Source organism: Oryctolagus cuniculus, chromosome 10 (genome assembly GCF_964237555.1).
Source record: "Oryctolagus cuniculus chromosome 10, mOryCun1.1, whole genome shotgun sequence".
NCBI lineage: Eukaryota > Metazoa > Chordata > Mammalia > Lagomorpha > Leporidae > Oryctolagus > Oryctolagus cuniculus.
In genome coordinates, this window is record NC_091441.1 from 121,245,978 (window position 1) to 121,259,192 (window position 13,215).

General features: G+C 53.1%; 1 protein-coding gene across 5 annotated transcripts in view; it reads left to right on the forward strand.

The window, feature by feature from the left end:
* Positions 1-7,514: 7,514 nt before the first annotated feature.
* The window catches only part of SUMF1 (sulfatase modifying factor 1), a 91,352-nt gene continuing 85,651 nt past the window's right edge, over positions 7,515-13,215 (forward strand). For 4 of the 5 annotated variants that reach the window (XM_051831916.2, XM_070050024.1, XM_051831915.2 and 1 more), the window contains exon 1: positions 7,515-7,831. In XM_051831916.2, coding sequence (XP_051687876.1) covers positions 7,544-7,831 — 288 coding nt within the window. In that variant the 5' untranslated portion in view covers positions 7,515-7,543. The remainder of the gene's footprint in view (positions 7,832-13,215) is intronic. The other variant, XM_017350181.3, reaches the window with a different exon arrangement.

The following is a 13,215-nucleotide window of genomic DNA, read 5'->3' on the forward strand; positions in this document are numbered from 1 at the left end:
CTGAGCCTGACCCTCTAACGGCCACCAGAGGCAAGTGCAGCCAAGCTACAGCTTCTTACGGGTGTGCTCTCGTGTAGGAAAGAGGAGCCGGCAGGGCAGCCTCCCTTCTGAGGAAGCGTGTCTCTGAGAGTCAGCCGCAGGAGTCCAGGCTGGAGAGGCTGTGCTGCACAGCTGAGCCCACAAGTTCACGAGCATGCTGGAAACTGAAACTGGCACTGAGCAGAAGCTGTGAAGCCAGCAGAATAATAAAGGTAGACAACAACAAGAGGGTTGGGAAAGCAAGATAAGCGGAAGGGAAAGAGTGAATGTGCGGGAGGCGGGCAGTGGACGAGGACAGCCCCAGAGCGAAGGCTGCTGGGGTCCCTGCAGCTGCTGCAGCTTCCGGTCCAGCCCAGGACGCCCCTCCCCTGCAGTCTGATTCCTGCCCTCTGGCAGTCCCAGGTCTCTGTCTCCTTACACACGTTTGCTCTTTGCATGGTCTTTGTGTGTGCTTGTGATTGTGTTTGTGATTGTGTATGTGTGTGCACGTGTGCACATGTATGCATCTATGTGCGTGAAAGAGTATGTGCGTACACGAATGTGTATGTGTGTGCATACACGTGTGTGTTTTCAGGGCGGGAGAGAAGACCAAAAGCATTTGGACAAGAAACCAGGAAACCAACAAAAACACCACGTTCTCTGACGTAACTCTCTCTCATCGGCCACAGTGCACATTAGCAAAACTTCTGTCAACGGGCTTTCCAGGCAGGGGATTTCTCCTTGTGACAGTGAAGAGAGGCTAATCAAAGAACCGTGCAGCCAAGAAAAAGCTACTTTTGAGCAGTCATTTTAGGTGTGAAATAAATCGACACTAGCAATCATCATAACTGATGATTCTCGAGCCAATCTTCGGCACCAAGTGTTTCACGTTTTAAGTTTTTTAACGTCAGTTTCACAAGGCCAAGAATTCTTCAGTGCTTGGCTACCAGGAGACAGCTGTCGAAGGAATTACAGAGGATCTTGAAGAACCCTTGGGGGATGTGTCAACTGCAGGCCCTGCTGGCCGTGAAGATGCAAAGCCACACCCAAATGACTCAGAGAAAGACACCGTCAGGCAGCAAGCTTCCACCCGGAAAAGACCATGACCGCCAGGTCGGCCTAACCCATGCCTCAAAGCCCAGCTGTTCAAGGAGGATGACGTCCACACTTAAATCTTTTCTTTTCTTTTTTTATTTTATTTTTATTTTTTTGACAGGCAGAGTGGACAGTGAGAGAGAGAGAGACAGAGAGAAAGGTCTTCCTTTGCCGTTGGTTCACCCTCCAATGGCCGCCGCGGCCGGCGCGCTGCGGCCGGCGCACCGCGCTGATCCGATGGCAGGAGCCAGGAGCCAGGTGCTTTTCCTGGTCTCCCATGGGGTGCAGGACCCAAGCACCTGGGCCATCCTCCACTGCACTCCCTGGCCACAGCAGAGAGCTGGCTTGGAAGAGGGGCAACCGGGACAGAATCCGGCGCCCCGACCGGGACTAGAACCCGGTGTGCCGGCGCCGCTAGGCGGAGGATTAGCCTAGTGAGCCGCGGCGCCGGCCCAACCACACTTAAATCTTTTCATAGCCTGCAAGGTTTCACTCATTGGATGATGCTTTCATTTAACAAATGTTGACTTAGCACTTAAACACACCCAGTGTTGTTGTAGGCATGTAAGTTACAGAAATGCAAACCGAAGATGCTGTCCATGCCCCCGGGGAGGAGGAGAACACACAGAATAGCTCAGGTAATGGCAGGTGCTATGAAATCCATAAAAGAGGTGATAAGACAGCAGGGTGGGGAAGGGAAGGGTCACCTCATGTCTGGGGATCGGGAAGGTTTCTCCGAGAAGGTAATGTGTGTGCTGGCACCTGAAGGGCAAGAAAGAGCCAGACACAAGCAGAGCAGAGCACCACAGGTGGAAGGCACGGCAAGGGCAAAGGCCTGGGGTAGGTTTGTGCTTGATAAGTTCTCAGTGTGGTAGGAGCACACGTGGCTGGGCCATGGGGTGTGAGGCACAGGTTGATGGAAGTTGAGGTCAGAACAGCAGGTGGCAGTTGGATGGCAGAAGCCCTCCTTGGCCAAGGTGGCAGCTGGAGGTGTGTGCTTGAGACAGAACTTGCCACTGGTGTGCCGTCAACCGATAGCCTCCAGCAGCAGCCCTATGGGAGTGGCCAGTGTTGTAACTTAGGGCATGGGGCTAAGCCTCCACCTGCAGTGTGGCATCCCATATGGGCACCAGTTCAAGTCCCGGCTGCTCCTCTTCTGATCCAGCTCTCTGCTATGGCCTGGGAAAGCAGTAGAGGATGGCCTAAGTGCTTAGGCCCTTGTACCCACGTGGGAGACCCAGAAGAACCTCCTGGCTCCTAGCACCTGGCTTTGGATCGGCTCAGCTCTGGTCACTGTGGCCATGTGGGGAGTGAACCAGCAGATGGAAGACATTTCTCTCTCTTTCCCTCTCTCTGTCTGTAATTCTACCTCTCAAATAAATAAATAAAAACTTAAAAAGGGCCATAACCAGAGTAGAATCTGAGTACAGCTGAAGACTCACTGAGCCTGAGACAGGAGGGTGTTTTATTTTGGTGGCGAGGCAAGAATCTGCTGCGTTGCAGAGAAGCAGGAGCTGGCGGTGAAGCCAAAGGGCAGCCCTCAGAAGTAGATACACAGAGCTGCCACGTGACCTGGCCGTCCTACTCCTAGTGGCTTCCGGGAAGAAATGGAAACCCAAGTCCACACAAGATGCCCACACAGATGACCACGGCAACGCTTTTCCTAAAAGCCAGAACTGGAACCAAATGTCCATCATCAGCTCAGAGTGCAGCAGGTGGTTGCAGTGTGCCTTCCCTGCTCCAGGTCCACAGCCCCAGCCCGCACTACCATCTGGGAGCTGGCAAGCAGCCAGGCGCACGCTCCTGCACAGCGTACAGGTGGTGGCGGGGGCACAGACGCACATTCTGTGCTGTTAGGAGGGACCACGGAGGAGCAGGCAGGATGCGGATTCAGCCTGTGATGTCCATGTGACACAGGGTTCCCAGGAAGAGCAATCTATGGGTTCTGGAAATAAGAGGTGGAAGGAGCGGCCCCACTTATTCCCAATCGCGCTGGCCCTGTGGGGACATGGTTCCTCATCCTTGCAACTCTGGGCTCTGCGGAGTTGCTGATCCTGATCCCCAAGGAGGGGCTCTCTTTCTGTAGGCCCAGCAAGGGTCCCCCTGAACCATGGGCCTCAGTTGCCTCAGAGGGCTGATTCCCTTTGTTCAAGGACCAGCAGGCAGGAAGAGGCGCACCTGATTTGGTGGGGAAAGAACCCCGCTCAGCAGGAAGTGCGTGAGTCCCGCCAACATAGGGCCGTGGCCTGGACATGCCCGCCAGCAGGGTGACAGCCGCCTCCCTGCCTCTCACTGCCCCCTGCTCACTCCGCTGCGGCCACGCTGGCCGCCTTGCTGACGACTGCATGCACAAAGCACACCCAGGACCACGGTCGTCCAGTTTCAAGGGACGGAAGGTGTAAGGAAGATGGGAAAATACAAGAGGATCTCAAATGAGACATGGAGGGCGGGGGAAATCCTGTAACACTGTGCCAATCTGTGCAGAGCTGACTGCTGCTTGCACCTCTCACTTTAACCTGTGGCACAGGCTTTCTCACCTAGCACGTGTCGTCAGTGTTTTCCACTTACTGAGGAGAGTGACTGAGAAAGAAATGTGCGGGAATTAGAGAGAATGACCACCACGGAGACCCCAGAGCTCCACATTTGATAAAGATTGCTAATAATGGCAAACTTTCTCCAAGACATGTTGAATGCCTTTTCCATATTTATCTCATTTAACTCTCCTAATATTGTTAAGGAGATTTTATGATCCGCGTTCCACTCAGGAAGAAACATAGGATCAGAAAGGAGAAATAATTTTCCCAAGTCCCACCTCTTGTAAGTGGGACTTTATTTTTTATTAAAAGATTTTATTTATTTGTTTGAGAGGTAGAGTTACAGAGAGAGAGAAGGAGAGACAGAGAGGTCTTCCATCCTCTGGGTCACTCCCCAGATGGCCGCAATGGTCGGAACTGGGCCTCTCTGAGATGAGGAGCCAGGAGCTTCTTCCGAGTCTCCAAGATGGGTGCAGGGCCCAAGCACCTGGGTCACCTTCTACTGCTTTCCCAGGCCATAGCAGAAAGCTGCATTGGAAGAGGAGCAGCTGGGATTAGACCCAGTTCCCATAAGGGAAGCTGGTGCCATAGGCGGAGACTTAACCTACTACATCCCAACGTGAGCCCCAAGTGGTCCACTTAAATGCAACTCTGAGTCTGCAACTTACATCATTTGGAAAACAATTTGCTTTCCTTTAAAAGAAATAGGTAATGATTTCTGTCATGCATTCAATTTATCCATTAATTCAGTGCCTGTTCTTCCTGACTTCTTTCTCTGCCTGGATTTTGCCAAGATATTGGAAGGGTCCTTAGCTTTATGGATTTCATAGTCCAATGGTTTGGCATGATGGTGACCCCAAGACTTCAGGCCCCCGAAGTGCCATCAGCACAGCAGGTGCTGAGACTGATCTTTTGGAAGAAATTGACAAAGGGGGCCGGTGCCGTGGCTCACTTGCTAGTCTTCCGCCTGCGGCACCAGCACCCCAGGTTCTAGTCCCGGTTGGGGCGCTGAATTCTGTCCCAGTTGCCCCTCTTCCAGTCCAGCTCTTTGCTGTGGCCCTGGAAGGCAGTGGAGGATGGCCCAAGAGCTTGGGCCCTGTACCCGCATGGGAGACCAGGAAGAAGCACCTGGCTCCTGGCTTTGGATCGGCACAGCATGCCAGCTGTAGCAGGCATTTGGGGGGTGAACCAACAGAAGGAAGACCTTTCTCTCTGTGTCTCTCTCTGCCTGTCAAAAAAAAAAAAAAAAAAAAAAAAAAAAAAAAAAAGGAATGGACATAGGGTATCTCTGGTATCTCTGTCCTAGATCCTGGAGTATATATTGTGCTTAGCCTTTGTTAGGGCACTGACTTTTTAGCCTCATCGATTCTGAAATGAGTGTACAGCTTGACCATCCCCTATGCTTGGGACCAGAGCTGTGTCAGGTTTTGGATTTTTAATATTTGTGTATGCATAATGGCATAACTTGGGAATGGGACCCAAGTATAAGCTGGCAATTTGTTTACATTTCACAAGCACTTTACACACATTGTCCAGAAGTAATTCCACACAATGTTTTCAGGCACCTTGCGTTTGAATGCGATTGTCACATGAGGTCAGGTGTGGAATTTTCCACTTGTGGTGTCATGCCCAGGGCCCAAAAAGTTTCATATTTTGGTTTAGGGATGTTCATCCTGTACTAAAAATAGATTTCTTGTCAACTGGTTGCAATTTCAATTTGAAAACATGTGTGAAAATGCTTGGAAAACTGTAAGATACAACAAAGAGGAAAGAACTTTGTTTTATGCTAAAAAAATTCAAACATATATTAAGAGCAAATAGTAAAGTAAACCCCAAATATTCACCAGCCAGCTACACCACTTGTCAGCTCAGGGTCGATCAGATTTAATGCGTAGCCATTTCTTCCCACCATCACCTGTTTCTGGGTAGCAAACCCTCGGTGGTCTATTTTTTCCTTCCTTCCTTCCTTCCTTCCTTCCTTCCTTCCTTCCTTCCTTCCTTCCTTCCTTCCTTCCTTCCTTCCTTCCTTCCTTCTACAGGTAGAGTGGACAGTGAGTGAGAGAGAGAGAGAGAGAGAGAGAGAGAGAGAGAGAGAAAGGTCTTCCTTTTGCTGTTGGTTCACCCTCCAATGGCCGCTGCGGCCGGCACACCGCGCTGATCCGAAGGCAGGAGCCAGGTGCTTCTCCTGGTCTCCCATGGGGTGCAGGGCCCAAGCACCTGGGCCATCCTCCACTGCACTCCCGGGCCACAGCAGAGAGCTGGCCTGGAAGAGGGGCAAGTGGGACAGAATCCGGCGCCCCGACCGGGACTAGAACCCGGTGTGCCGGCGCCACAGGCGGAGGATTAGCCTAGTGAGCCGGGGCGCCGGCCCAGTCCTTCCTTTCTGTTATCAAATATCCAGTTTGATGATGTGGTCCAGCTCCCCCACTACCTCAGGGCTGTCGCCTCCTTCCCCCAGTGACCTCAGAGCTGTGGCCTCCCTCCTCTGACTACCTCAGAGCTGTGGCCTCCCTCCTCTGACTACCTCAGAGCTGTCGCCCGCTTCCCCAATGACCTCAGAGCTGTGGCCTCCCTCCTCTGACTACCTCAGAGCTGTCGCCCCGCTTCCCCGATGACCTCGGAGCTGTCACCTCCCTCCTCTGACTACCTCAGAGCTGCGGCCTCCCTCCTTCGACTACCTCAGAGCTGTGGCCTCCCTCCTCTGACTACCTCGGAGCTGTTGCCCTGCTTCCCCAATGACCTCAGAGCTGTCACCTTCCTCCTCTGACTACCTCAGAGCTGTGGCCTCCCTCTTCTGACTACCTCAGGGCTATCGCCTCGTTTCCCTGATGACTTCAGAGCTGCGGCCTCCCTCCTCTGACTACCTCAGAGCTGTGGCCTCCCTCCTCTGACTACCTCAGAGCTGTCGCCCCGCTTCCCCGATGACCTCGGAGCTGTCACCTCCCTCCTCTGACTACCTCAGAGCTGCGGCCTCCCTCCTCCGACTACCTCAGAGCTGTGGCCTCCCTCCTCTGACTACCTCGGAGCTGTCGCCCTGCTTCCCCAATGACCTCAGAGCTGTGGCCTCCCTCCTCTGACTACCTCAGAGCTGTGGCCTCCCTCTTCTGACTACCTCAGGGCTATCGCCTCGTTTCCCTGATGACTTCAGAGCTGTGGCCTCCCTCCTCTGACTACCTCGGAGCTGTCGCCCTGCTTCCCCAATGACCTCGGAGCTGTCACCTCCCTCCTCTGACTACCTCAGAGCTGTGGCCTCCCTCCTCTGACTACCTCAGAGCTGCTGCCTCCCTCCTCCGACTACCTCAGAGCTGCGGCCTCCCTCCTCTGACTACCTCGGAGCTGTCGCCCCGCTTCCCCGATGACCTCGGAGCTGTGGACACACCCTTGCACTGCACCTGCCTGCTACACGGGTTTCCACCTACACGCTGCCCCTCACCCATGTTCCGCGGCAGCCCTGGGCCCGCGGTGCCTCACTTCTGCCCGGCGGCGCCCACGCGACCTCTTCCCCCGGCCCAGGGCGCCTGCCCGCGTCCCGGGACCGGGCCAAGGGCTAGAACTCCAGGTCTGGAGTCGGATCCCGTTCCGCGCGACCCCCGGCGAGGCCCCGCATCGCTCCGTGACCGCGTACCCAGGGTCCCAGGGAGGAAAAAATGAGTTTCCATGGAGCCCATCAGCACTGCCCGCGGGCACTCAGCCAGTGCTCCTTGGACTCGACTCTCATTTTCAACCACGCAATCATAAGGGGGCGCCTCGGGTTCTGCAGTTTGTCGTGCTGTCGTGGCGTTTGGAAGGCAGCAGAGCTCGGACCCCACACCACTTCCGCGTCCCGCGCCCGGGTCGGCCCCTTTAAGGAGGGCAGGCCCACGTGGCCCAGCAGGTCACATGGTCCGCGGGACAACATGGCTGCGCCCGCGTTGGGGTTGGCTCGTGGGTTCCCGGTCGGGCTCCGTCGCGGTCGCGGTCGCGTTCGCGTTCTCCTGCTGCCGCTGCTCTCGCTGCTCTGCGGGGCGGCGGGGAGCGAGGAGGCCGGGGCCGGGGCGGGCACGGCGACCCTCGCGGGCTCGTGCGGTTGCGGCGCGCCGCAGCGGTCCGGGGCCCACGGCAGTGCGGCGGCCGCGCACCCGTACTCGCGGGAGGCGAACGCCCCGGGCCCTGTCCCTGGAGAGCGGACGCTGGCGCCCACCAAGGTGCTCCTTGGGTTCCTCGGAGTGGGTGGGGGTGCTCGGGCCGGCCCGGGCGGGGCGCGGCGCGGCGCTGGCCGGAAGGCAGGTGAAGGTCTCCCGCCCTTGGAGACGTGCACCTGCGGGTCCGGTCTGACCGGGAGCCGCTGCTCCGCGCCCCGCACCGGAAGACGGGCTGGGCCTCGGGCTCTGCGCGCTTCTGCACTTTGAGGTTCCTGTGCCTCCCTTCTTCTTTCTCGCTCCTGCTTCCTCCTCCCTCCGCGCTGCCCTCTGGACGGAGACCTCACTGCCGCTCCTGGGCTGTGGAGAAGCGAGGACCCTGGGGACGCTGTCTCCGCCGCCCCACTTCTCTGTGGCCTCCTGCGGCGGACTCCGCCCCTTGAGGGCCAGGCCGGTGCTGTCATCCTGCTGTCCTTAGTACCGCCCAGGCGGGACAAGCTGACAGTGAGGGTCACTGCTGTGTATCTGTGCCTTTCACGTAGTGGGGTGTGTTAGGGTCTCGCTTACATACACGGTAACACCCTGCCAGGGACTTGGGCCTGGCGTGTTTGTGCCGACAGGTTGTGGGGCTGGAACCCGGGCTTCCCACTGTGGAGCGAGTACTCCTTTCTGTACGCCTGGTGCAGCTTGCTCCTTTTCCAGCCCACCTTTCTTCGCTCTCGGTTTACTCTGACCCACGTCCAGAACCCAGGGGAGCGATACCCACCCCTCCCCCTTACCTGAATGCCTCCCCTTCTCCGCTCCGTGTTTGCACCGGCCGCCTCCGTAGTTTGTGTGCACTCTGACCCCGCGCTTGCTAAAGGTGCTGGTCTGTGCGATTTAGTATCTCAGCTGCAGAGTCAAGGTGGCAGTACCTGAACTCCTTGTTTCTCCATATCCTGTGTGGTTCTTGGCCTTTCATTTCCTCCTGTTACTCCTCGGAGGGCGCTCTGCACCCTTGGTATGGTGAGGCGTCTTAGTTGCTGTTTCAGTGTATATTGGCCATACTTTATTTTAATTTCGCTCTAACTTGTGTGGTTACAGATGATCATTCTCTCTTTCTAAGGAAAAAGGGCCTGTGTCTGTTTGTCTGCCCTGTAGATAACAGGGCAGCTGTCTTAATTGCATATATGAGGGTATTTCAAAAAATTCATGAGAAAATGGAATAAAAAGATAAGTTTATTTTAGTGCCAAAAAGATTTGAAACCATGCATAGTGTGGAAAAAACCATGCTTGGATTTCAAAAGTTTTTGCCACCGAAATAAACTATCTCTTACTTCTATTTTCCGTGACTATTTGAAGCACACTTTCATACATATTGTGTCAAAAACCTGCCCAGAGCCTTCTGGCCAGTACTGAATACTCTTCATTTTTAAACTCGCTATCTTTCTGTATGCTCCTGAGGAGGATGTAGGTGCAAGCCTGTTTTGAATTACATTTATAAAATGCTGTTGTTCATCTCTAGCGAGTGATTTTGTGTTCTGACTGGATGCCGTGCAGGTCATCCGTGACCAGCTTGTGTGTTCACTTCCGGTAATGTTTGCAGGTGTCCCAAAGCATTGTGAAGTTTATGGCTGATGAGGAGGTAGCTCACAAGTCCTCAGGAACTGCTTCAAAAAAGGGTTATTTATTTAATTTATTGGAAAGACAGAGTTACAGAGGGAGAGAGACAGATAGACATCTTTCATCTGCTGGTTCCAAATGGCAGCCAGGCCTGGGCTAGGCTACAGCCAGGAGCCAGGAGCTTCATCTGGGTCTCCAGGTGAGCGGCAGGGCCCATCACCTGCTGCCTTCCCAGTTGCATTAGCAGGGAGCTGGAAGCAGAGCTTCTGGGGCTTGAACCGGCACTCAAGTACAGAATGCTGGTGTTACTGGCAGCAGCTTAACCTGCACCACAGCGCTGGCACCCCCCCCCCCCCAGGACTGTTAACCTGCTGGTTGAGCTCTTGTTACCAAGGTGAGAGACTTCATAGGACACAGCTTTTCATCGCTGTTTTCCTTGGTTTCAAATATTTTAGTTCGTATGCAGATGACCTTGGTCTAATTCTGACAAGCCATTCTAAATCAAGGAAACCAAGACTTCTGGGGAGGTAAACAGTAGTAGATCTACTCCCCCTCTTTCTGTTTACTTATTTTTAAAGATTTACTTACTTATTTGAAAGGCAGAGTTACACAGAGGGGGAGAGAAGAGCCAGAGAGAGAGATCTTCCATCCTCTGGTTTGCTTCCCAGAAGGCTGGAAGGGGCTGGGATTTTGAAGTCAGGATCTAGGGTCTTCTCTGGGTTTCCCGTGTGGGTGGCAGGGGCCCAAACACTTAGGCTGTTTTTTCCCGTTGCTTTTCCCAGGCTGTTAGCGGGGAGCTGGATCAGAAGTGTAGCAGCTCAGACACCAGCCAGTGGCCCTGTGAGATGCTGGTGTCGTAGGCAATGGCTTTGCCTGCTATACCACAGTGCTGATCTCTTTCTCTTCTATTTGATTTAATTCAACAGGTGTTTATTTGACACTCATAAGACTGTTCTGTGTGCTGGGCATACAGAGAAGTAAAGACTTTGTTCTCTTGTGACACTGAGCTCTCTCGCTCTCTCGCTGGCTGGCTGTCTCTGTCACACAAACTGTGTCCCTGTGGTGACAGAGCTCCAGGAGGAGTATGTATGGAGGGAGAAAGGATTCGTTCTTCCTGCACGTCAGCTTGTTCCTTGAGGAAAGGGACACATTTGAGGCAGCCCTGGGGGGGAACATCTGCAGGAGCTGGAGATGTCAACTTGGAGGCATTCCAAAAAGTGTAGCATCAGCATGTGAACACCGGGAAGCACATGGGGTGTTTCAGGAAATGGAATGAGTAAAGGTTTTCTGGGAGTGACATGACACCTGCTGATGTCACACTTTTAAAGTGTGGAATGTTTTGCCTTTTAATGAGCACTTGGCAGGATGAAGAACACAGAGCAGTAAGTAGCACTGACTTTATCCTCAAGGATTTTACAGTTTCACTGGGAAGTTAATGACAGTAAGAATTGCGTGGGAAAAAATATAGATATTTTCAAATTTAGCTTAAATTTTGTTTAAAAAAACAATTCTCCTTGAGAAAATTATCCTAGCAGTTTGCTACCTGGCTTCTTGTTGTGTAACAAGGGAGCAAGATGTCTTAATCTTGCATCTTTCAAAGAGTCTGGAAAGGCATTTGGGAGGACAGGATGCTGGCGTTGTCAGTGCCTGCCTGTGTGCACGGGTAGGGTTGCCATGCTGGGAGTTTCTGACCAGCCTCATGCTTCTCTGGGCCTCAGAGGGCCAGTGAGCGTCGTGTCTTCCGTGAAAACTGTCTTTCAAGAAGTGTTTTTTTTATTTTTTATTTTTTATTTTTTTAATCCTCCGAGTTTCCATAGCACTTTTTGTTGTTGCTTGATGGCAGTGTATATATTTTATTTTTAAAAAAGATTTATTTATTTATTTGCAAGGCAGAGTGAGAGAGGAAGATCTTCCATCTGCTGGTTCGCTCCCCAAATGGCTGCATCAGCAGGGCTGGACCAGACTGAAGCTAGGAATCAGGAACTCCGTTTGGGTCTCCCACATGGATGGCAGGGATACAAGCACTTGGACCGTCATCGGCTGCTTTCCCAGGCGCATTATCAGGATTAGAAACAGAGCAGCCTGGGGCCAGTGCTGTGGCGTAGCAGGTAAAGCTGCCATCTGCAGTGCCAGCATCCCATATGGGCGCTGGTTCAAGTCCTGGCTGCTTCACTTCTGATCCAGCTCTCTGCTATGGTTTGGGAAAGCAGGAGAAGACGGCCCAAGCCCTTGAGCTCCTGCACCCACCTCGGAGACCCGGGGGAAGCTCCTGGCCCCTGGCTTCAGATCAGCGCAGCTCCTGTTGTGGCCATTTGGGGAGTGAACTAGTGGATGGAAGACCTCTGTCTCTGCCTCTCATTCTCTCTTTCTAACTCTGACTTGCAAATAAATTCATGAATCTTAAAAGAAAAAAAAAAAAAAAGAAACAGAGCAGCCTGAACTGGAACCCATGCTCCCCTATGCGACCCTGGTGTTAAATCACTTTCTTAACTGAGTTACACAGAGAGAGAAGAAAAGGCAGAGAGAGAGAGAGAGAGAGAGAGAGAGTGAGAGAGGTCTTCCACCCAGTGGCTTATTGCCCAAGTGGCTACAACAGCCGGAGCTGCGCCGATCTGAAGCTAGGAGCCAGGAACTTCCTCCCAGTCTCCCATGTGGGTGCGGGGGCCCAAGGACTTGGTCCATCTTCTACTGCTTTCCCAGGCCACAGCAGAGAGCTGGATCAGAAGAGGAGCAGTCAGGACTCAAATTGGCGCCCATATGGGGTGCTGGCACTGCAGGCGGCGGCTTTACCCACCACGCCACAGCGCTGGCCCCAGGGCTCATTTTGATCTCTGTGTCCCCCCAGATGTCTTATGCAGTGTAAGCATCTTTGAATTGAACCTGGGTGCTCCATTGCGGTACACAGGCAATTCTTCTTATTTAATTTCTTGATTGACGTCTTAAAAAAAAAAAGATTTATTTATTTGAAAGAGTTACAGAGAGAGCAAGAGGAAGAGACAGAGAAGTCTTCCATCTGCTGGTTCACTCCCCAGATGGCCTCAACAGCTAGAGCTGGGCCAGGCTAAAGCCAGGAGCCAGGAGCTTCTACCACGTTTACCATGTGAGTGCAGAGGCCCAAGGACTTAGGCCATCTTCTACTGCTTTGCCAGGCATGCTATCAGGGAGCTGGATTGGAAGTGGAGTAGCTGGGACTTGAACCATTGCCCATATGGGTTGCTGGCACCCCAGGTAGTGGCTGTACCCTCTACATCACAGTCCTAGCCCCTTCTTGAATGATTTTTTGCCTTTTTGGTGAAGAAAATATTGAGAAATTAACTTGGGAAAGAAAGGATGTTTGCTACTTTAAGAATTATTTATTATTTGAGAGACAGAACTCCTAGCAGCTGGTTCACTCTCCAGATGCCTGTGTTATTTTGGGGACTGAAGCTGAGAACTCCGTTCAGGTCTCCCATGTGAGTGGCAGGAACTGAGCTGCGTGAGCAGTCCTCGCCGGCTGCTTCCCGGAGTCCACATGGGCAGGAAGCTGGAATCAGGAGCTGGAACGAGAACTGAACCCAGGCACTTCAGTGTGGGGCACCAGCATTCCTCTCCTTCTCCTTCCTCCTTCTCTCTTCCTCCTCCTACTCTTCTTTTTCAATATTTATTTATTTGAGAGGCAGAGGTACAGAGGGAGAGACAGAGAGAGAGATCTTTCATTTGCTTGTTTATTTTTCAAACAGCCGTAATCTCTGGCACTGCCCTAGGCAAAAGCCAGGAGCTTCTTCCTGGTGTTCCATGTGGGTGTCAGGGACCCAAACACTTGGGCCATCTTCTACTGTTTTCCAGAAACATTAGCAGGGAGCTGGATC